Here is a 25184-nt window from a genome sequence, read left to right on the forward strand (position 1 = left end):
TTGTGTGCTTTGAAGAGTTGCTGGCTTGGGACTCGTCTCCCCACCCCTCCCAGCCCACCTCCATGCACACGTGGTGCAGGAGCAAGGCCATCGGTGGGCAAGCGTTCTGCTGCCGGGGTCCAGGGCAGGGACCTCACCGAGCAGATGAAGACCTCAAGTGCCAAAGGAGTAAGGGAGGAGGGGACTCAGGAAGAACCTTTCCTCAGGACCTACTCCGTGCCAGCCCCTGTGTGAGGTCTTTGTGTGAGCTCTGTCTCTGTGCCTGCAGCTGTGTGACGAGACGGCGTCAGAACTGTCCACCGTTCCCTTCCTCAGCTTTCAGCTGGGGAGAGAGGTGTTAAAGGCCGGGCACCCCACACAGGGCGTGGCAGGCACCCGACTGCCTCCCATTGTTCTCCGGTGAGTGACCTGACTCGCCCTGCAAACCCACTGCGAGAGGGAGGGGGGATTGCAGGGGATCTACTCATAATTCTAACTATAGTGAGTGTGGCTTTGCAGTCTTCACCAGCACATAACATGAACCTGTCCTCCAGACAGTTCTCCTATGTGGCTTCCATAAAGAATCAAGCAGAAACACTAGGGCAAGGGCCTGTAAACTAGGTTTCCATTGCATCGCCCAGTAAACTAGAACATAAAAGAGGCTACTCAGGGTAGGATCCAGTTTTCTTCTTTTCCTTCTACTAGGAAAGACAGTAGAGCCACAGAAAAACATGTGCTCTGAAAAGATAGCCTTAGTCAGACATTCAAAATTTGACTTTCACAACTCAGTTTTTTCCGAGGAGCTGGTAGAGTCTATTAGCACCCCCTTCCCCACCCCAAATCAAAGTCTTTTCCCTTTGTGAGAGACATTATTTCTGAATCCAACAATAACAATACACCCCAACAAAGGAATGGTAGTTAAGAGACTGCCCAGCATTCCAAGTTCACACTGGTTAATAGGAAATTTTACTACTGCCAAGGGGATTGCCAAATCCATTTATTTCTGTCACTGCATTTCCCAGATTCTCCCAAAATGTCAATACTCTTTCAAAGCAAGCATCTGCTTTCAGTTTAAATGATGTGTCATGAGATTGTACACAGGAATCCAGAAAGTTTTCTAAATTGACAAACTTAACCGGTCCTTAATTACTAAAAGAAAATGTGCTGAATTTTCTAAAAATTGCTTTTAGAAAATTTGCTTTTAGAAAATTTGCTTTTTCTAACTATCTGTCAGTGAGACCGAGCCAGGAAAGTGAGATGAGGCAAATGTTGTTACTTAACACACGAGAAAAACAGCCCCACTGCTGTATAACCAAAGGGAAAATTCCCTGGGAAACTACAAATGTTGAATGCCGAAATTTGCATATTATGAACAAGATCTAATTTCTACTTAATGCTTCTCTTACGAATTCAATGAGGAAGATGTTATTGGTCCCAGGGACCCCTTCTCAGGAAGTTTAGCCTTTTGGAAATTCCTGGGGGAGACTTAAGGGAGCAGAGTTTTGCTTGCAGAATATTAGGAGATTTTTACTTCTGTTGATGCCTATATGGCTAACACCAGCACTAAGACTTGGATGCACAAAAGCGGGCATTCACCACAGAGCTTCTACGAGAGAGAAAACTGCCTCTTCCAATTGCAGCGTCACCCTCCAGGCACCTCCACTGAAGCCTCCCCACATCACCTGGCGTCCAGAAGTATCACCCATCCGGGCAAATCAACCAGCCACTGTGACCCTTCTCTTTGGCTCCGATTGTTCCATAAAGTCTTCTTTCTCCTTTTACCTTTCCCCATCCTGTTACATGTTAGTCTTATATCAAGGAACAACTGATCAGGCAGACCCCACATAGTAACCAGGTCAGAGTTTCTAAAGCAGAGGCTGAAGACCACCCTCACCAGAATCACCTGAGGGGCTTTTTAAGATTTTTAAGAATAATGATTCCTTGGCCCTGCCTCAGACCTACTGAATCTTATGAAGCCTGGGATCCTACATTTTATCAAACACTGAATGATTCTTAAGCACTAAAATTTGAGAACAGTTGATCTAAGGAAAAAGTGAAGATAGAATACTTTAGGTCATGGAGGATTGTCGATCATCGGCTGGTGACTTTCTTTGGCAGATGAAGACATTCAGGATGCAGAGAGGCAATAAATATTTCCTAACCCAGGAGCGCTTCACCCCTCCCTGCTTCTCCCATCTACCCAGGGATCTCTAATAGTTCCATCAGTGTCTGCTGAATCCTTCACAGAAGCTCAGACAGACTTCAGTGTCCTGAGTGTGACATGAGTTTCCAGAGGATCTCAGAGTGTTCCTTTCTGTGACTCCAGACAAAAGGTGTGCCCGTGCCTAATTGGACGGGGGATGTACTGAGGCTTCATTTTGTCAATTTATTCACCTGTTATGAGCTACGTACTTCAAGCTTTTTCTCTGGAATTCAGAAAAACAACCTGTGGACTTGGTTACCTGTATCACATGCTTGGTGAATTCAGAGGAAGATGTTATTTTCATATTTTCCCCCTTTTGAATTGACTTGTCAATTCAGTCTAAATGGCTAACAGAGTATTCCTATATAGAGGGGGCTTACATTGATAATGGGCTTTGGATTTCACTGAACTGCCTGTTATAGAGCCAAAAGAATGCATTAGGGAGTTTTAATACTGTCTAATGCTGGCCCAGGGGTGATCTGTACTGTCAGAATACAAAGGTAATTCCCATTATTAAGAATTTTGTAAAGTCTATTTGAAATTTTCTGCCTCTCTTGTCATTCCTTTTTACATGGAAATAACTGCTTAAAACTTTCTTTTCTAAGAAGCTTTCCTGGCGTGGCTGAAAAAGAGGTTCAAAATTGCTCCTAATTCTTTCTTGCTTAAATATTCACCTTTAGCCAACACCCCTGCAAAACGAAGACCTACTCCTTTGTGTGGCTCTAATAGCAGCTGAGTGGATTCTGAACTATCAGTCTGCCGTTTAGGCCTCCTCAGCTTGACATTTGCCTTAGAATGAGGTTTTTAGGGGTTTTCACTCTGCTTATTACTGGGTTATTTTACATTTAGTGCAGTGCTATTCAGTTGTGTATTTTTGTTTGTTTGTTTGTTTGTTTTTTGCGGTACGTGGGCCTCTCACTGTTGTGGCCTCTCCCGTTGCCGAGCACAGGCTCCTGACGCGCAGGCTCAGTGGCCATGGCTCACGGGCACAGCCGCTCCGCGGCATGTGAGATCTCCCCGGACCAGGGCACGAACCAGCGTCCCCTGCATCGGCAGGCGGACTCTCAACCACTGCGCCACCAGGGAAGCCCTCAGTTGTGTATTTAATGATGATTTTTACACCCAAAATCCATTATGGTATAAGACCAGACACAGGAAAAATCACTCTAACATCTAACTTAAATTTCTCATGAATAATTTGAAATGTGAAAGTACTGATATATTACTTTAGAAGGAATTTCAAAAACGCCACATTTTTAAAAGTGTGTGTGTGAGGGGGAGGTGACTTCCCTGGTGGCGCAGTGGTTAAGAATCTGCCTGCCGATGCAGGGGAAACAGGTTCGAGCCCTGGTCCAGGAAGATCCCACATACCGCAGAGCAGCTAAGCCCGTGCACCACACTACTGAGCCCGCGCTCTAGAGCCCGCGAGCCGCAACTACTGGAGTCCATGCCCCGCAGCAAGAGTAGCCCGCGTAAGAAGCCCACGCACAGCAATGAAGAGTAGCCCGCGCTCGCGGCAACTAGAGGAAGCCCGCTCACAGCAACGAAGACCCAACGCAGCCCAAAAAAAACTAATTAATTAATTAATTAAAAATAAATAAATAAAAGTGGTGGGGGGGGAATATAGGTTTTAATGGGTGATTTTAGAAACATTAAATGAGCTACTAAAAGCCGAAATATATAATACCTACTGTGTGCCAGAGACGCAGGGCGGACAATTTGCCTAAGGGAGCACAGTTAGGAAATAGTGGAGATGGAGTCATAACCCAGTCATTCTGGCTTTTGAATCTGTGCTTTTAGCTACTCTTCAGAGTTAAGCTAGAGAAGCTGCTTAACAGTGCCTGCTAAATAAGAAGTGCTCAATAAATGGAAGCTATACTTGTAATTTTCTTATGAGTCTAAGGCTTGGGACACTTCTCTTTTTCTAGGATCGCTTCTACAATATTGAAAAAGCTGTAGAAACAGAAATATAAAATAGAGAAATATATCATTCTCCTCTGTTATTTAAAAAGAAAGCTTATTTAAGGAGATTTACGAAGATCTAGGAATAAAGAAAATATTAAAACCATGGTTTTAAAAAAATAATTTAGCGATTATTGAATTTCTATTTGGGCAGATCACTGTACTAGTCTCTGGGATAAAAGAAGTAAGATTAATAAGATATGGGTCCTGCCTATGAAAGAGCTTACAACTTAGTAATGGTCACAGACAGAGCACATGCCATTTAACAGAGTGGAGGCAGAAAGACCAATCATGGCCTGATGATGGAACACGCGAGAGTTGAAGTTGCGTATTCGAATCCTAGTGGTATAGTAGCTGTGTGGTCAGGGCAAATCGTGTGAGCTCTCCAAATCTCAGGTTTTTATTTTTGTTGGGGTGGTGGTTGCTAGTATTGTTTTCTAAATCTTTATAATGGAGATAATTTTGCATAATTCATAATGCTTAATGGGAATTAAATAATGCAAAGGAATCACTTAACTCTGTCTTTAGCAGAGAGTAAATGTTCAGCAGACAACTACTGTGAAACCTGAAGCTTTAAAAACCTACCTGTGTGGCGCCCTCACTGATAGACTCCCACCCCCCCGCTGAAGGCACTGGGGCAGCCCTTCAGGTGCTGTGCCAGGGCCTTGCAGAAGCCCAGTGGGCTCAAGCCGAGTTACTGCTCAGAATGTTGAGCTGAAGAACAAAGGGCGGCTGCCCCCTTGGAGGCCAGAACAAGGCTTTTAATAGCGATTCCGCTATCTTTTCTTCTTAATGGAGGCTCAAAAAGAAAATCAAAATTTAAGAAAAGTAGCATCTATATGGTTTTTGATTGTGTTGCATGGTTAGGAGCTCTGATAAGGGGATCATCAGAGCTATTAAAAGGCCCAACCTCAGAACACTAAGGCCTTTACAAAAGCACCTCAAGTGATTTTAAACCTACAGTGAGGGCAGAGAAGCAGTGGAGTACTGATCTCTTAGGTTCTGTAGAATAGATACCAAAGGCCACTCAATCTGGCTGGACTAGTACCCACTCGTCCACACCACTGGGTACGTTTGGAACATTGGTCAGGACCATACTACAGAGGGTTTTAAACTAAGAGTTTATCTGTAAGCAGTAGGGCATTAATGAAGATTTTTATATAAGGGAATGTGTTGAGAGCAGTGCTCTAGAAAAAAATGTATCTTTTAGTTGTCTGTAAATAGAAGGAGGAGGAAAGAGGGAACTAGAAACAGGGTGTGAACTAAGCTGTTAGCAAGCACAACTCAGTAAGATGCACTCTAGGCTGCAATAATCCAATAGAATTGTAGGAATATTGCCCTTGTTTTTGAATATGGGATAATTAGCAAAGAAACATGGGCCATAATGCAGATATGAAAGGATGCTATTGAATTCAGAAACAGGTTGCAATGAAGTTCAATTCTCATGTGGTAATTCCGTTACTATATGGTCAAGGAAGGTTCTATTTAGGTGATTATTTGCTGTAAGTTATTGTGTCAAAACCACACCAATTTCATAAACTCCTACCAAAGGGTGAGCAAAAGAGAAACCACAGAAGAAATATACCTTCCCTGCTATTCCTCTTCCTTTCAGAAACATAAACAGCAACAATAAATTTACCACTTATCCATTTCTTGGGCTTTCTTAAAAAAACATTTAAAAATATCTGTCAACTTGGCATGTGCCTGACCCCTATTGGGCTCTAATGACTTTCAAAGGCTCCCAGGGAAAAGCAGAGTCATCCAGGAGTGCAGAGCTAAGAGGAAAAATCTCATCTGCCCCAGTTTTTGCATCTCGTAATAGTTACATACCATGTGAAATTACATGATGAGATGTTTTTTGAAAGTATATCAGTCAGGGACTTACCTGGTGGCACAGTGGTTAAGAATCCACCTGCCAATGCAGGGGACACGGGTTCCAGCCCTGGTCCGGGAAGATCCCACCTGCTGCGGAGCAGCTAAGCCCGTGCACCACAGCTACTGAGGCTGCACTCTAGAGCCTGCAAGCCACAACTAATGAGCCCGCGTGCCTACAGCTACTGAAGCCCGCACACCTAGAGCCCATGCACCGCACCAAAGAGTAGCCCCTGCTCGCCACAATTAGAGAAAGCCCACACACAGCAATGAAGACCCAACACAGCCAAAAATAAATAAATTTATTTTTTTAAAAAAGTATATCAAGTCAGTCTCTCAAGAGATTAATAGAGGTACAGTTTTTCATAAAGAATTCGAGTTCCCTGTACATAACTTTGATGCTAACTTTTCCAATATGTCACATGAATGTGAATGGACAACCTCAAGTATTTAGATTCACTCACTGTAGTAAGTGGTAATTAACCTCACTGAGTTTATATATGAAAGATTAAGCTGTCATTCTAACTGATGTGAGTCATAACAAATGAAAATCATTAACTCTTTGCTATCAAATTGTTGTGGCTTTTTCTCTGCTGATTTTGAAGAATATCCAAGCTAAATTATGTCCTGAGGGGCTTAATTTTCAGACTCAGTTTCCTAAATCTATATCTTCCTTTGGATTTTGGGAAAATTTCCAAATTAATGTTAATAAAGATTTACGAAATCCTTGGAGGAAGACTTCTTCTAACCATGAAACCAATAGTTAAATTACCAGGATTAAAAGTAAGTTTTCATAAAAATAGAACTACCATATGATACAGCAATCTCACTACTGGGCATATACCATGAGAAAACCATAATTCAAAAAGAGACATGTACCACAATGTTCATTGCAGCTCTATTTACAATAGCCAGGTCATGGAAGCAACCTAAGTGTCCATCGACAGGTGAATGGATAAGGAAGATGTGGCACATATATACCATGGAATATTACTCAGCCATAAAAAGAAACGAAATTGAGTTATTTGTAGTGAGGTGGATGGACCTAGAGTCTGTCATACAGAGTGAAGTAAGTCAGAACGAGAAAAACAAATACTAACAAATACTATATATGTATGCTAACACATATATATGGAATCTAAAAAAAAAAAGGTTCTTATGAACCTAGGGGCAGGACAGGAATAAAGACGCAGATGTAGAGAATGGACTTGAGGACATGGGGAGGGGGAAGGGTAAGCTGGGACGAAGTGAAAGAGTGGCATTGACATATATACACTATCAAATGTAAAATAGATAGCTAGTGGGAAGCAGCAGCATAGCACAGGGAGATCAGCTTAGTGCTTTGTGATGACCTAGAGGAGTGGGATAGGGAGGGTGGGAGGGAGGCACAAGACAGAGGGGATATGGGGATATATGTATATGTGTAGCTGATTCACTTTGTTATACAGCAGAAACTAGCACAACATTGTAAAGCAATTACAAGATGTTAAAAAAAAAAAAAGCAGTTTTCATTTAAAAACATGTGCCCATGAAAGAATTACTTCAAGGTATATTTTAGAAACGCAAGCATATGTAAACATAGTGGTCTTCCATAGAGTTTTACAGACACTCTGAATGTCAACTACATGAATGAATTGACAAGAAAGCAGCACTGAGAGAGCTATAATGCCAGTTTCTTATAACCGCACCACTTTAAAGCCACATCCCAAAGATGAACCACTTAACGACACAGATGTTACACCTTGATATCAAGGGCAGGACTATGTATCGAGAGGAGCCAGAGTTTGAGTTAGCTATACCCCATTAAGGAGAGAATAGTGTGGACAGCCACCTCCCCTGGGAAATAACTAACGCAATGACAAATGTTTTCACGTTTGCTACATTGAATAGTGTATTGAATGCAAGAGAGACATTGAATGCAATGCCTCTGCTGGAAACATGACCTTTTTTTCAAGGTCTGTGAGAGGAGACTGTCTTCTACGTAAAATCGTCTTGTAACCTGTTGCTTCTAGTAATTGGAACTCAAACGTATGGAGTCAATACTAGTTTTCCCCTATAGATCTTCATCCTGTAGAGCCTGAAGCCCTACACAGGGGTTCTATATAGCAGGAGCTACTCTCAGCTGCCTTTGATAATTCAGGGAGCCGTGCTACTAAAATCTCAATGTGAGTGCAAATTACCTGAGAATCTTTTTAACATTCAGGGTCTGATTCTTTAGGTCCACATGGGGCCTGAGACTCTGTACTGCTAACCAGCTCCTAGGTGATGTTGATGATTACTGGTCCATGGTTCACACTTCGGGCATCAAGCTCATAGGAGGTGGATTTCTAAGTAGTTAGAATAAGCAAGTATAGTGTGATGGAAGAGCACCAGATCTTGACTCAGAACACTAGTTATGGAAATATGATGAGTCACTTGACTTTTCTGAATCCAAATTTTTCTCATTAGAAAAATGAGTGTAATTGGACAGTAACACCTGCTGCCTGGGATTGCTGTGAGAATTAAATTAATGATGTTATGTGAAAATTGACCAGAGCATTTGGTACATATTCATTGTTGAATAAATGATTGTTGACCCTACGTAGTAAAAACATAAGCACACAGTTCAGTATTGGTAACTCATAAAGCTGGGGGACCCTTAGGCTGTGTGCCCTCCGTAGTTCCAGTGGTTCTATTCTTCATTCCACCTCTTTAGCCAATTACAATGTCTAGCATTTAGCAAGTGGTCAGTGTATGTGGAATTGTATTGATGGCAAAGTTGATCACTGCCAGCGTACATTTTTGGCTTCAGGGATACTGATATCAGGCTAATGACACAGTGTTTCCCCATGACACTAACAGGAAAGAGAACTTTCACCCAAAATAGTGGTAACAACTTTGAAGCCTTGAGTTCTCTTTAAATAAAAAATGTAATCACCGGGGGCTTCCCTGGTGGCGCAGTGGTTGAGAGTCCGCCTGCCGATGCAGGGGACACGGGTTCGTGCCCCAGTCCGGGAAGATCCCACGTGCCGCGGAGTGGCTGGGCCCGTGAGCCATGGCCACTGAGCCTGCGCGTCCAGAGCCTGTGCTCCACAACGGGAGAGGCCACGACAGTGTGAGAGGCCCACGTACCACAGGAAAAAAATATATATATATAATCACTGGGAGAGGACTAAAATGAAGATCATCAGCCCGATTTTTAATAAAAATATGAGGATAAAAGAGCTGATCATTCTTTGCCAGCCAGTAGTCACAGTATCTTATAATTTCACAAATTATGTGTAAAAGGTATCTCTCTTGATAGAAAAGCAAAGACGAACGTGGGAAGTTTGGCTGGCTTGTTGCTGATAGGTGGCTCAGACCCCATTAGGAGCCAGCCTGCAGAGGTGCAGTTAGTACTGCAGGGGTTCAAACCATCCTCCACATGGTTGAAAACTGGCTCCCATGCCACCCAGGTCATGTGCCCAAAATTGCTCCTCTGAAGGTCAAACTTTCTGCTTAATAAACTTGTACATTTTTAAATAAAACTCTCAAGAGCACACAGCGAGAAATGGAAGGTAGAGAAATCAGTGAATAACCTGCAGTGTCATTTATATCTTAACATCTCTTTCCATTGAGAATTCAGAGACAGAAACTTATTAGCACCTGGAGGAAGTCTAATGTAATTCATTTGCAGTAAAATCAGAGTGAATCCGTTAATCTTTGCTAAAAGAAATGAGATTTTCAAGTCTAATCAGCGGATTTAAAGTTTTATTAAAAGGTGTTCTTTTTTACCCTCTTATAACCTATAGGTCTCAGGAGAAAAAGGAAGAGGCTATCATCTTACTGAAAGATTCCATTAAATATGGTCCCGAGTTTGCAGATGCATATTCAAGCTTAGCTTCATTACTGGCTGAGCAGGTAATTGTTACCATTTAGTTTCACATAATATTTTTAAATGTTTCTGTTGAATATATAAATTAATATTACACAGATTTTTATATGTATCATTTAACTTGTAAGCTCATATTAGACAACTGATCTCTATGTCAGTTTTCTTCTTGATAGAAATTACAAACCTAGTTTTCTCACTCCAGTATTCTTTGTGTATGTAGGTGGCCTCTAGACAAAGATGGTCCATTATATAGGCCGTTGCTATATTCTCCATCACTTTGGGACAAAATCTAACAAGAACAATACATGGTATTTGCTGGTTTTATTACTACTCACTTATATTTTTCTGGGGAATTGCTAATGGTCTAAGATCTCTGAACTCATTATGGAACCAATTACCAATAATCTTATAGATCCTATGTCTTATAACTGTTAGAAGATCACAGAGTCTTGTAGGACAGGCTCCTAAGAGAGAACATTTCTCACGGCGTAAAGCAGAGGGGTATTTTGATTCCCCCTCATTCTTCTCACTGTGTCTAAACCATTTGATTCCACTTTTGGTGTCCTGGATGCATGCCCCCTGCTGTGGGGAAAACAAATATAAGTTGTCTTCTCTAAATTGACGATATAGTTTCGTTGACACACATAAGTGCCCACAATAGAAGGTAGATTCTGCTATCCACACAATTGCCAGATTGTCTTTAAAATTAAACTTAGCACCTTTGAAAGATGCCCTGCAGCATTGGCTTAAATATAATGAATGATTTGATGCTGCATGTCAGGTACAGAGGGGTGCAATTTGCGTTTCAAAAACTGTGGAGGTTTCACCAGGAAACAAAATTAGGACACTCAATGAATATTTAAGTGTCAGAAATGATAAGTCTAGTTGTCTTGCTCTAATATTCTCCATATAGTGTAGGTGGGCTTTAGACAAAAGCCTGTGTCTGTAGTGGATGATTTTTTTTTTTTTTTTTTCACGCTGTGGCCTCTCCCGTTGCGGAGCACAGGCTCCGGACGTGCAGGCTCAGCGGCCATGGCTCACGGGCCCAGCCGCTCCGCGGCATGTGGGATCTTCCCGGACCGGGGCCCGAACCCGTGTCCCCTGCATCGGCAGGCGGACTCTCAACCACTGCGCCACCAGGGAAGCCCTGTAGTGGATGATTTTAATACCTGTTTTAGCACAATGTTTAAGCTGAAGTGACGCTCGCCGTGTTCTATGGTATACACGGCAGTCCTCAGCTGCCTTTGGCTTGTGTTGAAGCAGACACAGTGGGAGTTTCCTGAAGAAAAGATTGATTCCATCATTATTCTCTTTTCTCACCTCATCCTGGCTCCTTCATTTTCATAGGAAGACCCTCCCTGCCTCTGCCTGGTTGGGTGTCTTGCAGCTACTCAGACAAGCCGCACACAAAGTTAGGGCCTTTGCACTAACTGTGCCTTTTGCCTGCAACACTGTTCTGCCTGACGTCACAGTTCCTTCCTCATCTCATGCTGGTTTCTGCCCACATAGTTCCATACCAGAGGGCTGTCTGTGATTACCCTTTCAAAATAACTCCCTCACTGCCCCACATGTTTCTCTGTCTCCTGGCCCTGGCTGACTTCTCCCCAGAGCATTTATCACCGTCTAACATACATCTATTTGCATGTGATCTTTCTCCCACCACTAGAATATTTCCGCGAGCCAGTCTCCATGAGAATGGCTGTCTCTTTTACTCAAGGCTTTCCCCCCACGTCTGTCACGTTGTATGCAAGCAGTAAATACTGAGTGAATAAATGAATGGATATGAACTGAAGACCATGTAGCGCCTGCAATCCAGTACGTGATCTAGATTTTACTCATATTTGAAGTAGGGCTGGGCATGTGGGCCACCATGCTGTTTCATAACGGAACTGCGCCTCACGTCGTGCCCTTGTCCTTCACTGAGGGACAGTGTGAGGACAGCCAGGTGAAACTACTCCTTCTAACTGCAGGGTTGGGGCGGGATTGAGGCCAACACCTGTTACATGGTTCACTGGCTTCTGAATGAGGACTCGAGGGAGAAATTTCTGTCATGTCTCAGTATGAGGAATGGCCAGCCTTCTCCTGAATTACACGTTTTTTGCTTTATTTTTAATCTAATGCATGAAGGACCTTACAAATGCTAAGAAAATCAGTTCTAGTTTCATCCCCCTTGGGCCCCCCTCCGACTAACCGCCACCTGGATGGGATAGGCTGCTTTTCTGTGGGCGCTGCTTGTACTTGGTTTATCATTTTTCTTAATAATTTATTTTATTCAATTTGTGCTCTATATTTTTGAAAGCTGCCTCCGTTTCTCTGTAAGTGAATAAATAAAGCATTGCATTGAGTTCCCAGTCATATCTTTTTTCACAACTTGGCGGGACAGATAGTGAACACTGAAGTGCTCTTCTTGATGCAAATTACCCTGAAGGTAAATGACAAAGTCACTCACCTAATACCAGTGACGACACGGTGTGTTGTTTTGGGGGAGCTCTTTACAGACATTCACACAGTTCCATCTTCCTATAGTGCCGTCTTTTCTTTCTCTCCTTCTAAATCATCCTCATATTTCAAGATTCAGTTCAACTTTCACGTCCTCCGCCAACACTCATCCACCTCCCCGTCACATGGGAGTTGTTCGATTTTCCTCGGAGCTCCTGTGACATCTTTGGGAACATGCATCAACTCACAAACCAACAAACTCACAAACCAATCATATATTTTTATGTCTTGAGTTAACATCTGAACTATAGTTTAAACAGTTTGTCAGGCTTATTTTTCCTCACAAGACTGCAAGTTTTATAAGAAAAGCCTTGTCTTCCTTGTATGCCTGTTCCTTCTCTAGGGCTCAGGGTACTTCACTGTATAAAGCAGGTGGGTATTCATACAGCATCTCTGGACTTAATGCACTTTGGAGGTCAGTTCCCCTGTGCTGTGCTATTAGGAGCATTTGACAGTGAACAGGTCGGCAGCCTGATTGTAGACCCCACTTCATAGTACAGACTATGTACAGACCCCACTTCCTTGCCTGTACAGACTCTGGTGAGGAGTGCTTTACCTCTCTGAGCCTCAGTTTCCAAATCTGAAAATCGATAGCTATATGGATCTAACATTTTAAGAGTGTCTAAAACTATCCCTGTAACACCAAGTGCTAATGAATATTTTCATGAATAACTTAAGGCTCCACTTTAATTAGTGCTATGGTTTCTATACAAATAAAACATTAACATGTTAATATTGTGAAAAGCAATTTGTTTTAGTAAATACTGTATCCAGAAGTTTCAAGTTGTATTCCTTTTCTAAATTGATGAACTCCAAATTCATGAAAAGTTACTTTTTTTTGTTTGTTTAATTAATTAATTTATTTATTTTTGGCTGCTTTGGGTCTTCATTGCTGAGCGTGGGCTTTTCACTAGTTGCAGCACCCAGGCTTCTCATGGCAGTGGCTTCTCTTGTTGCGGAGCACGGGCTCTAGGTGCGTGGGCTTCAGTAGTTATGGCACGCAGCCTCAGTAGTTGTGGCGCACGGGCTTAGTTGCTCCGTGGCATGTGGGCTCTTCCTGGACCAGGGCTCAAACCCGTGTCCCCTGCATTGGCAGATGGATTCTTAACCACTGCGCCACCAGGGAAGCCCTAAAACAATACTTTGAATCATTTCCTAATGATAGATTCCTAGAAGTTGAATTCCCATATCAAAGAGTATCAGCATTTCATGACTTTTGAGATGTGTTACTAAACCGCTTTCTTAAAGAGTGGTACCAATATGCTGTGCCACCAGCAGTGTGCAGCCTCTAAGTCTTGAATGTTAGCGGAACATTTAAATGGAAATAGCATGTGGACAGATGACAGTGGGAGAGATCAGGGCTAAAGATAGATTTAGGACTTCAAATAAATGAGTCCATATTATGAGTAGGTAATCCCTCTGAGGGGAAAATGAAGAGTAGTGTGGGGAGGAAAACCTTCAAGAATTTTTAACCTTCTCATTTTGTAGATAAAAATATGAGGTGCACAGAATTAAGTACTGCTCAAGGTCATACAAATAACTAGTGTCAGGACCAAGACTGGAGCCTGGTAACTCGATTCCTTCCCCACTGCTCTTTCACTGTATGATGCTGGGGTCCCATGATTGGACTGTGGTAATGGGGCTGTAGTTAATGAGGTTAGGTATACAAGGGGCCAGGTGGGAGGGGGGAAGAAAAATGATAGAGGAAACCTCATAACATGAGTTGTCATAGATGTTAGATACATAAAAGGATCCAGAATAAATTTGCCCCTCTGTGTCTACTGCAGCATAGAAGTCAAGAAGACAGGACAGAAAATAAACTCTTAGATTTGAAGTCCGGATGGTCTCTGGCTTGCTAGCCTCTTTTGGTTTTCTATTAGCATTCAGAACTGGCCGTACTCCAGCTTCACAGATAGGATTGTAAACATTTACAAGCCCACCATCATTTTTAACTAGCCTACACTTGCCATAGATTATATAGCTTGCATTACACTAGCAGTAAAGGAAATGAAGTTAACATAATGACTTGATCCACTGTACATTATTGCTAGCCCCAGGTTTATAGCCTATTGAAAAACTCAATTAATTAATTTGATAACACTTAAAATATTTTTCTTTTATATATTGTGGGATATGACTTCACCTGATACAAGAATGAAAAGAAAATTGGAACAGTAAAATATAAGTTAGAAGTATAGATCAAAAATAAGAGAGGTCCACGGTCAGTGTCTCTTCTTTGACAAGTGCCGTCTTTTGGGTCGATTCAGGCACATATACCATCGCATTTGTGGTCAGGTCACCTTGTGCTGAACCCTACCATAATAATTTATTGATTAAATTATTCAGCTCATATTTATTGAACATTTAGGTATCACCAAGTATTAGAAATTGCTGAAGTAGCAAGGTACGGGCCTCAACTCATGGAACTTAGAGTCTAAAAGGTAAGGATACTCTTAAGTGAAGAATTACCACCCTTTCCCCAATGTCTAACCCAGTTGTGACAAAAGGGCAAAGAGAATAGAGTACCAGTGAGAATGTTATAGGGACCTAACCTAATACAGGGAGCAGTGAGCGCTGGCCAAAGAGTGATATTTAGTCTGATACCTTAAGAACTTATAGATATCAACAAGATTAAAATTATTAGGAAAAGCTTTCTGGCTACAGGAATTAGACCACCTGAGGGCTGTCGGGTGGGGAACAGTACGATCCCTTACTCCTATGGGAGGAAAGTCATGTGCCTGAAAGTGCAGAGAATGAGGACAAAAGGGCATGAGAAGAGTTTGGAGATGGAGAAAGCTGCAATTCTATGTAAATTTAGCTTCCCTTCACTCTTCCTGGTCTCTTGACAGTGTGACACAGCTGTGGTCGCTTACACTTGTCATAGTGTTTGCTCTTTAGCTTTTATTTTATGATTCTTGGCATTTCTTCTTTAAAGTGATCATTTCTTTCTTTCTTAGATTGTCACAGGGTGATATTGATCACAGTCTGCTGGGGGATGAGAAAATTCAGGATTAGAAATACCTAACATGTCCTTGGTGAGGAGGAATGCCAAGTTAATTGATTCATTTCAGTTGAATGAGAAAGAGAATTAGACTTCAAATGTTGGCCGCACGTTTCTCGTAAACGTCCATGTCAATGACTGATGGGGGAAGAACTGTTTTGTAAGGAAAGTAAAAGCAAAGGAAAGGATGAGAAAGCAGGCATCTTTGCTTTATGTTTTGAGCTGCTGTGTCTTAAAGAGTTGCTTAGCAAAGTCATTGACATGAGTTTAAACATTCAGTTGTCCTACACTTCCCAGGTTTGTAATAGTCATTTGGCTAATGGGGAGATACACGATAGCTCTGTGTGCTCGTATCATTGGCCAGAGTGAAAGTACTTATGGAAAGCAGCTCAGACGCATGGCCATGATGTCAGAGCACAACCTTCCAGCCCCGTCTCTGTAGGTCTTTCACCACTTTGGAACATCACACCCTATATCTGCCATACAGTAAGAACATATGTTACAGGCCATTCATTACGCCAGTGGTTCACAGAGGGTTGACCAGGGACGCCTGAGGTCCAAGAAGGCCTGTGCAGTTTTTATAATACTAACAAGTAATTTGCCTTTTTTTACTCTCATTCTCTCCCCAGTGTACAGTGGTTCTTTAGAGGCTACATGATATATTCACAGTCATGAAAAGAGTATGAAAATATTCTCCCCTTTCCAACTGAATGTCTGTGTGAGACCAGGTTTCTTCACATACTTCAACTAAAAAACATATAGAAACAGATTAGTACAAAAATAGATACAAGAACCCAGCTGTCTTCTATCAAGCCAGACATTTAAAAGACTTGGAAAAATAGAAAATAATGCCACTGTTCTCACTATTTTTTTTGGCTTTGGAAAATATAGTTATTTTCTTATAAATGTGTTATTTTTTTATTATTCTAAATAAATAATAAATATTAGTTTATTTATTAGTTTATTAAATAAAAATTTCTCAGCTTCATTCCTGTTATGGTACACATTGATAGATGTAGACCACATAAACAAAGCTCTCTGGGGTCCTCAGTACATTTTAGAGTGTAAACCAAGAAGTTTGAAGATTGCTGCATTGAGCCCATGTCCCTTTGTCCTCCTGGTTGCTGCAACTTGAACTATAAGAAATTTTTTCCAAGTGTATCAGTTGGCCCAAGAGAATAAATGACAGTCAAACGTCCTTTTTCAGATCTACTTTTCACTTTCTCTTCCTTGAGGTAAAAAACATGCCATATCGGTAATTACAGCATGTAAAACATGGAGATGTTGATGGTGTTTTCTCTATCCCGCGAGGCCCATTTCATTTCCACCCCACTGAAAATGCTTTTGAGCCTTGGAGAGAAGCCCACGGCTGCGTGCTGCCCATTTTTAACCATTGCCCTCGAAGGCCGATTTCATGTTGAGGCAGCGGTTGGTTGGGGACTCTGGTGACAGTATTATTTGTCAGAACCGTTCTCTGGGTCACAAGCATTTTTAATTAAAGTTGTCCTATCAATAGCTCGTATTCATTTCCTCTGGATCTCACAAATCAGTAGAGACTGGGAGTGATCCGCTTAGGTCAGGACATCTAGCCAGATGAGGTAAATGAAATTGAACTTGAGGGATTAAGGATACTCCTTTTTAAGATAAATGCATTGCCCTTCCAGAGAAGGTGGAATTTGTTTTAAATAAACATCTAGAAGGTATTTTTCTCCTGCAGTGGTGGTCCTTTTAGTTTTTTAATAAGTGGAGTTAATCATTCTTTGAAATTTACAGTCAAATGAAAGGACAAGAAAGATAGACATTGAAAACATTTGTCATAGAGCCAGAGTCTTGAGACGGTCCTTGGGGGTTACCGAAGGTATGGGATGTGATTCCTTGCTCTAGACATGGATGGTCTTTTAAATCCCATTACTTCTTTGGACTTTGAAAATTGCATTCCTGTGGAGACCCAGCTCATAAACCCCAAAATGGGTTTTAGATGAAAAAGGTGATCTCTTTGCCTATTCTGGAGCAACAAGAATGTGGGGAAAAGGTAAAATTAAGTCAGGTATAAGAGTAATTGCACTTGAAAACTGTGGTATCTGACTTTAGCAAGTTAGAATGTGAGGATGTCCATTTTATTCCTTTCAGGAAAAACACCTTTCAACTCTCCCACAGTTTGGTTATAAGGATGTTTTAAAGATCTCAAGTAGCTGCAGATTTTTTTCATGCATATCTTCGTATTACACAGCTGCTGGTGTTAATGGTAGCCAGTGTTTCCAGGCATTTGGTTTATGACAGTTGCAGAGAATCTGTCTATATAAACACCAGTCTGGGTATCACTCCTGGTTGCCTTCCAAGAACCTTGTGCTTCTCCTTTTGTGACACTGTCACCGTATATCAGTGTCTCCTTGCCTGAATCCCTCTCCGTTGTCTTTGTGGACAGGACTGTCTGTCTCACCCACTCTTCTGTCTCCATTATATACTTGACATGTGGGAGGTGCTATTACTTATACCACTGGGAGATAGATGCCAAAGAGATGGGGCTGAATAAAACAAAATACATCTATTTAAGGAGCTCAAAGACAAATGAACTAAGGAATACAACTCAATGTGAGCAGTGTAGTAAAGAGGTAAATACAGATGCTCTAGAGCTCAGGTGCCCTGGCGTTGTTACTGAGGCCACGTCAGGCATCACAACCCTGTCCACGTGGCATTTTAGCCTACAGTTTCAAATTCCTTTCCCATCAAATCTCTTTAGTTAACTCCATATGAGAAAAAAATAACTAACTTGGGTATTCTTCCTTTTAATTTTTCTTAATCATCTTCTGATATGGAGGTCAATAAACAATTTCTTAGAGGCAACCAGAAAAAAAAATACCCTGGCTAATCCTAAACTAGTTAATCAGTTCCTAAAAATCTTGAGTTTCTTGTGTTACCATTTGACCAGTGTTAGTGTTTGACACTAATGCCATCTATTTTTAAATGTGCTCATGAAATACTACTCCTAGTAGTAGTAATAAGAGTAGATCTTCCCAGACCAGGGCTTCAACCCACATCCCCTGCACTGGCAGATGGATTCTTAACCACTGCACCACCAGGGAAGCCCCAGCATGTATCTTTCTGAATTATAGTTTTGTCTGGATATATGCCCAGGAGTGGGATTGCTGGATCGTATGGCAGCTCTATTTTTAGTTTTATGAGGAACCTCCATACAGCAGCCCAATTCTTAATTACTATGCCATGCTTTCTATAGCAATTACAGAAAACATGCGCTGAATGAATGCGTAAATGAATAAATATGCAATGGTACTCTCTATTACTTCGATTGGAGTCTTAGGTAATTTGTGTCTCGCCTGTCTCCATTTAATACACACGCATGCACGCTCACCAATTTGCTAGATCTACAGTGGGTGATACCTTCAGAAAGTTTTTCTTTTCTTCAGTAGATTGAAAGAAGACATTTTGAGATTTTTCATTCATCTCTAATTTTCTTTTGAGTTTGACAGTTTGTTGAGCTTGGCAACTGGAAAACACACTTTTAGAAACATGGAAATCCATTTTTGCTGGACTATGGATTTGTAATTCAAATAAGAGAAATTTGCCAAATTCAAACCACACTTTGTTCCCTAAATGGTACTTAAATATGTGGATTTGAAGAGATGGCATTGGTCATTCCACAGAGAGTCAAGTGTCTTCGCCTTTCTGAGTCAAATCAGATTTAGGCTTCTTGACTTATTGCTAAGCACTCAGGACATTTTTATTCAGAAACTCAAGGTGTCAGGTCTGAGAAAAATGATGCTGTACATTCTCTTTTCATGTGTCTGGTTGAATGCTTAGTAGTAGTAACTTCTGATAAAATTATGGACGGTGTCCATGATCAGAGCACATGAAAGGAAAAGATGCTTTGTGATTTATGCCAAACCATTGCCTTTCACCTGACCTTCATAGCAGTACTAGGAAACTAGGAAATGGTTTACTTGTGAGTAATTGTTAGAACCTGGGTGATTTCATTTCATTTGATTCATTAATTAGGTGTTACCTTATACATTGTAAAAGAAAGTGTGACATGACAATCTCAGATGGTTGTGGAAAATGTGCCTAAAAACGAATTCAGAATTATTGAAGTGTGTTAAAGTGGATTGTTAGAGTAGAAGAGCAAAACAACTAGAAAAAGATCCACTGAGGCTGTGGCAATTGATCTGGGCCTTGCCACAAAGGGAGGAGTTGGAGGTGTGCCTTTGAGGGGCCCTATATTCCTGTTGGAGGGAACAGCTCAGAGATGGAAAGGGCGGGGTGATAAGGGAAGTAACGAATGGTTTGGTGGACTACAGAAATATTTAGAGTAAAGAAAGGATAAGGCAAACCCCTCCCATAATCAACATCAGCCTCCCCTCCCACTTCCTTCCCCAAAACCTCCCCAAATAAATCATACAATATAGGTAAGAGAGCTAGCTATGCACATGCAGCTGTGTCAAATAGCCAGGCCTCCCTATCTCCCAGTGAGATTGCCACCTCGGAAGGCATTCCTATATGAATGGATCACACGTATTTTCGTCCAGAGGGTTACTGGGGTGGAGGGCATCCCATTCAAATATCCATTTTGAGGCTTTTTCCAACTGTAGGGCAAATCCTTCCAGATACTGCTTCTTAGTAAACATCAGCTGGTTTGCGCTGAAGGAGCTAAACACAAGTATGAGTCTTTGGTATGTGTGCAGTTGGCACTGACTTTAATTCAAAGTACATAGTGTTTGGACTTCCCTGGTGGTGCAGTGGTTGAGAGTCCGCCTGCCGATGCAGGGGACATGGGTTCGTGCCCCGGTCTGGGAAGATTCCACATGCCACGGAGCAGCTGGGCCCATGAGCCATGGCCACTGAGCCTGCGCGTCCGGAGCCTGTGCTCCGCAACGGGAGAGGCCACAACAGTGAGAGGCCCGCGTACCGCAAAAAAAAAAACAAACATAGTGTTTGATCTTGGCGCCTGTTGCATAACAGATGCTCAGTAAATTATTTTCTGCTCTTCCCACTTCCATTATTCAGTTTATTGTTGATTTTTTAAAAAAACTTTCTCATGTATTTTTCTTTGTTCTCTTTTAAAGGAGAGGTTTAAGGAAGCTGAGGAAATATACCAGGCTGGAATAAAGAACTGCCCAGATAGCTCAGACTTACACAACAACTATGGAGTTTTCCTAGTTGATACTGGTAAGCGAGATTAAAGAGAACCTGTTCTGTGGAGATGAGATAATATTATCTATCAAGCTAAATGGCAACCACGCCAATAATGCCTCAAAAGTAGAACTCACTGGGCTTGGCAGGAAGCTCACACCGTTGACAGTTACATTGTACTTTGGGGCTGTCATTTCTCTAAATCTTCAAGCTCAATTCAGTAAAATCTGCCGGTTCTTATAATCAGATTGCTAAGAAAATCTCCCCAGGTGGCAGGAAGTGGCCTTGATGATTTAATGATCAACAGTCTCCTTTGAATAGCATTTATACAAGTTTATAAATCTATGATGATGAACTGTTCTCTACAATGATGCAGAACCTGCCTCTGAATCTATTTACTGGCAGATGGTAAATACTTTTCTACAGCCGATTAAAAAGTCTTAAATTGTTTCATTGTTCTTAATGTGATACATACTATAGAAAATATACCATTATAATTGATAGAGTACCCTTATAGGACAGGTGCTATATAAAATGCACTTTACCTTATTTAATGTAAAACTTTACTGGACAGGAATTCTGTTTTCTTTATGGTTTGTACCCCACATACTGTTGGCATGTTATGAATACTTGTAAAGAATGAAAAGATGCTTGAATTTAATACAAAAACACTGCTTTGTTCTCGTTGACTATTAGACTACCTGCCCTGCAATAAAATTCGGTTTTAATTATTCTGTCCATATGAAATGCTCAAAAGGGTTTTTATTTTCTAGGATATTTGAAGCCCTTCTGTTTCTTAGGACATAAATTTACATTCTGATACACCTAGGAAACATCCCTTATTTTCACATGTAAAATTGTTTCTTAGTGCCACCTGCTGGTTCTTTGGCAACATAATAATAAATTAGGTATCAAAGATTAAAAACAAACAAAAAATTGAAGAGACCACCTGTTGGCCTGATCTAGCCCTCTTCCTTCAACAACAAAATATCCCACCCCAACTCCCAGCCCCCCAAAATCTCACTGACCACCCTCTATATTTTCCTACCACTCCCACTGTATTCTGTTTTTATACTACTGAAATTCTCCCTATCATGACCTATACATAGACCTCTATGTACGTAGTCTTTTTTGGCACCTCCTAGTCAAACTTGCATTCAAAGAAGGTAGACTTGAGAAGATGTCTGTGTGGGTAATAAACATTCCATTGCCATGTAGAGCTTCCGACTTGTCCACAATTCATTCACTTACATATAATTTCACTAGGAAGCTTCTTTGGGGAACCTTATCATACTAGAGAGACTTGATGGTAGTTCTGACCTTTATTCTCACTTCCCCTGGGATTTTTGTCAAGTTTCTTAATGTTTTTGCACTTTAGAGCCTGTATCTGTAAAGTGATAATATTTTTTTAATATCTTTTAAATCCCAAGAGGCAACTAAGTGCTATCCAAAGGCAGCTAAAGAGGATCAAAATACCTGCAAAAATCATGAGATCATTTAATTAGTGTTTTAAAATATACAATGCATTGCACAAATGCAAGGTGATATTATTTTTAAAGTCCCATTCAATAAATACCCTCTAAACTAAGATGTATGATTTAAAAAGAGATTTTCAAAATACAGACGATGCCTGCTTATTTAAAGCAGTGCCTCAATCACTAGGTTGTGGTATAGTAATTGTGACAGACCCTCAGAAATTACTTCAGGACAGTTTTCTTTCTATAACAGCCCATTCTACTTTTTGTATAATGAGAAGCAACAATATCTTACATAAATGCCAATCATTGATAATCTCAAAACATCATATTAACTAAGGCAGTGGCCAGAAACCAGTTTGACTGAAATAATACATTTAATAAAAGAAACAGGTTTTAGTTTTTACTGCTTTTTTACTACTAATTTCTTTGGAAGTGAAAATGAATAGTGAAATGGTCCAAAGTTAGGCAGTGGCAAGGAGAAGCCAAAATGTGAGCTCATTTACAAACTGAATAATTGGTGGTATGGCTGTAGGAAAAAAAGATCATCAGAAGAGAAATTAAAGAGGCCGTGTGTTTAGGGACTTCCCTGGTGGCACAGTGCTTAAGAATCAGCCTGCCAGTGCAGGGGACATGGGTTCAATCCCTGATCCGGGAAGATCGCACATGCCGTGGAGCGACTAAGTCCGTGCACCACAACTACTGAGCCTGTGCTCTAGAGCCCGTGAGCCACAACTACTGAGCCCGCGCTCCTAGAACCCGTGCTCCACAACCAGAAGCCACCTCAATGTGAAGCCCGTGCACCGCAACCAGGGAAAGCCCGCGTGCAGCAACAAAGACCCAATGCAGCCAAAAAAAAAAAAAAAAAGTCTGTGTGTTTTATAATTAAGGCATGTTCTGCTCTTACCAACCTACCACCTATTGATTACAGGCTCTCCAGAGAAGGCAGTGACCCATTACCAACAGGCCATCAGACTTAGCCCGAGCCATCATGTAGCCATGGTGAACCTGGGGAGACTCTACAGGTCACTGGGAGACAACAGCATGGCTGAAGAATGGTACAAACGGTAAAGTTCCTGTTTTTCACTTTGTAAGTCATCCTAAGACCTCTGCAATTGGCCATCAAATTCTTAGTTATTTGGAACAGATGCTTTCAGAATACTAGCAAATTTTGCCAATGCAGGCAATATAGATTCTCCTCTCCAAAGAGAACAGTACAATAAATGGCACTTTGGGGATAAATGATATCCCACTTAATGACTTTTTTGCCTGCTGGTTAAAGCATAGTGCTAAACCAAGGTTGGAATTTAATTCCCATTTTAGTTAGTCCATTGTTTTCTGTGGAAGCTAAGGACTACACCCAAACCACAAATAGAAATTTCGAAAATGGATACAGATGAAAAACTGTGCATACATCAAAACAAGTCTATCACCATAAATGGGAAAGAGCCTTGGGGCTCAGTTTACGTATTGGTGGGTCACTAGAGACATGCTTATAGTCAGAGGCTGGCACTGTGATCTTTTTTTAACATTCTTCTTGATATAAAAACAACAACCATGTGGGAGCAGAGTCTCAAACCGGGTACAGTGGTCCCTAAATCTAAGTTTCAACCTTTGGAGATGTAGCTGTTAGAAGAAAATTGTCCATTTGTTTTCTCAAAATTCAGCGCCTTGCAGGTGACACGCAAAGCTGAGATATTATCACCGTTGGGAGCTCTGTATTACAACACTGGCAGATATGAAGAGGCTTTGCAGATTTACCGGGAAGCTGCATCCCTTCAGCCTTCCCAAAGGGAACTCCGCCTGGCACTGGTGAGCAGATGGACAAAAGAAAGGAAATGGAGTAGGAAATACACTCATGGCATGCAATACAGGGAGCTGTAGTCAGTATGCCTCAAAATGGGAACTAGAACACTATACTGTATCCATTTAATGAATATTCATATAACCAATGTTAGAGCCATTCACCAAACACATGGACCCTAAAAACGCTATTAAGTTTTTGTTTTGAAATAATTTCAAACTTACAAAAATTTGCAAGAATTTTAAATAACTCCCATATACTCTTTCACCCAGCTTGATGCATTTTTAGCACTTTGATGCATTTGTTTATCATCCTCTCATGTATGTATGTATGTGTATATGTACACATATGTATGTGCATATTTAGGTATGTGTATGTGCATGTACGTGCTATTAATACATGATATTTCGTCTTGAGCCATCTGAGAATTAGAGATCTCATACCCTTTATTTCTAAATACTTCAGCAAATAGTTCCTAAGAACAAGGACATTGTCTAACCTAACCACAGTACAACTATCAAATTCAGGAAAATTAATATCAACAATATTTTTTATTTCAATTTTTGGATCATTACTCTTCCTTTCCCTTAGATTTTCAGTAAAACAAACTTGTTATCTTGTTATAAACACAGTGTTCTGTTGAAACCATAGGAAAAAATTTCTCTTGACATAGTCAACTTTTTTAAAAAGGCACAAGTCACTGAATGGCTTTGATGTTCCTGCCATTCACACACAAATGCATGCACATGCCTAAATAAAGAAACAAACAACATAAACTCTGGTAAGTCAGCCTTCTCTGTGAGTCACAAAGCGATTCTGAGCACTTTTGTGGGAAGTGTTTCCTGAATGCTTTATTTGATAAAGAGTGCTTTATTTGCTAAGGTGATAGCCAAGTACCTTCTAAGCCAAAGTCACTGTGGTTTCGCAGGCTCAGGTTTTGGCCGTGATGGGTCAGACAAAAGAAGCTGAAAAGATGACCAATCACATTGTGTCAGAGGAGACTGGGTGCCTTGAATGCTATCGCCTGTTGTCTGCTATCCACAGCAAGCAGGAGCAGCACGACAAGGTAGAGAGGACACTGCTTGGAGTCGTTTGGGTTCACAGGTAGAAAATGGGGTGCACCTGAATGACCCTCCAGCCCGCACGCTCACAAGGCCGAGCAGTCTTGAACATCGTCAGTTGGCAGAGCGTACCTTCTGGGCACTTTTCAGATACCTGCTTGATTCCTAAGATGTCCCCTCGAGACGCTGTTTTCTTGGTTCATCCTTGGTCTGAAGATTTTATGTGGTATTATCTCAGTTTGTTTTCAGCTAACTCGATAATGATAAACACTGACATTTGTATGCTTTATCATTTTCCATGTTCCCTCAAAGATATTTTATAGACTCTTT

At 41.1% G+C, this 25184-nt stretch overlaps 1 protein-coding gene across 8 annotated transcripts in view; it reads left to right on the top strand.

The window, feature by feature from the left end:
• The window catches only part of TMTC1 (transmembrane O-mannosyltransferase targeting cadherins 1), a 263389-nt gene that overhangs the window by 219331 nt on the left and 18874 nt on the right, over positions 1 to 25184 (top strand). For 7 of the 8 annotated variants that reach the window (XM_019935766.3, XM_073788881.1, XM_073788883.1 and 4 more), the window contains 5 exons: positions 9787 to 9895; positions 20448 to 20550; positions 22921 to 23056; positions 23657 to 23801; positions 24722 to 24859. In XM_019935766.3, the coding sequence (XP_019791325.1) occupies positions 9787 to 9895; positions 20448 to 20550; positions 22921 to 23056; positions 23657 to 23801; positions 24722 to 24859 (631 nt within the window). The remainder of the gene's footprint in view (positions 1 to 9786; positions 9896 to 20447; positions 20551 to 22920; positions 23057 to 23656; positions 23802 to 24721; positions 24860 to 25184) is intronic. The other variant, XM_073788882.1, reaches the window with a different exon arrangement.

This window comes from Tursiops truncatus, chromosome 11 (genome assembly GCF_011762595.2).
Source record: "Tursiops truncatus isolate mTurTru1 chromosome 11, mTurTru1.mat.Y, whole genome shotgun sequence".
Lineage (NCBI taxonomy): Eukaryota > Metazoa > Chordata > Mammalia > Artiodactyla > Delphinidae > Tursiops > Tursiops truncatus.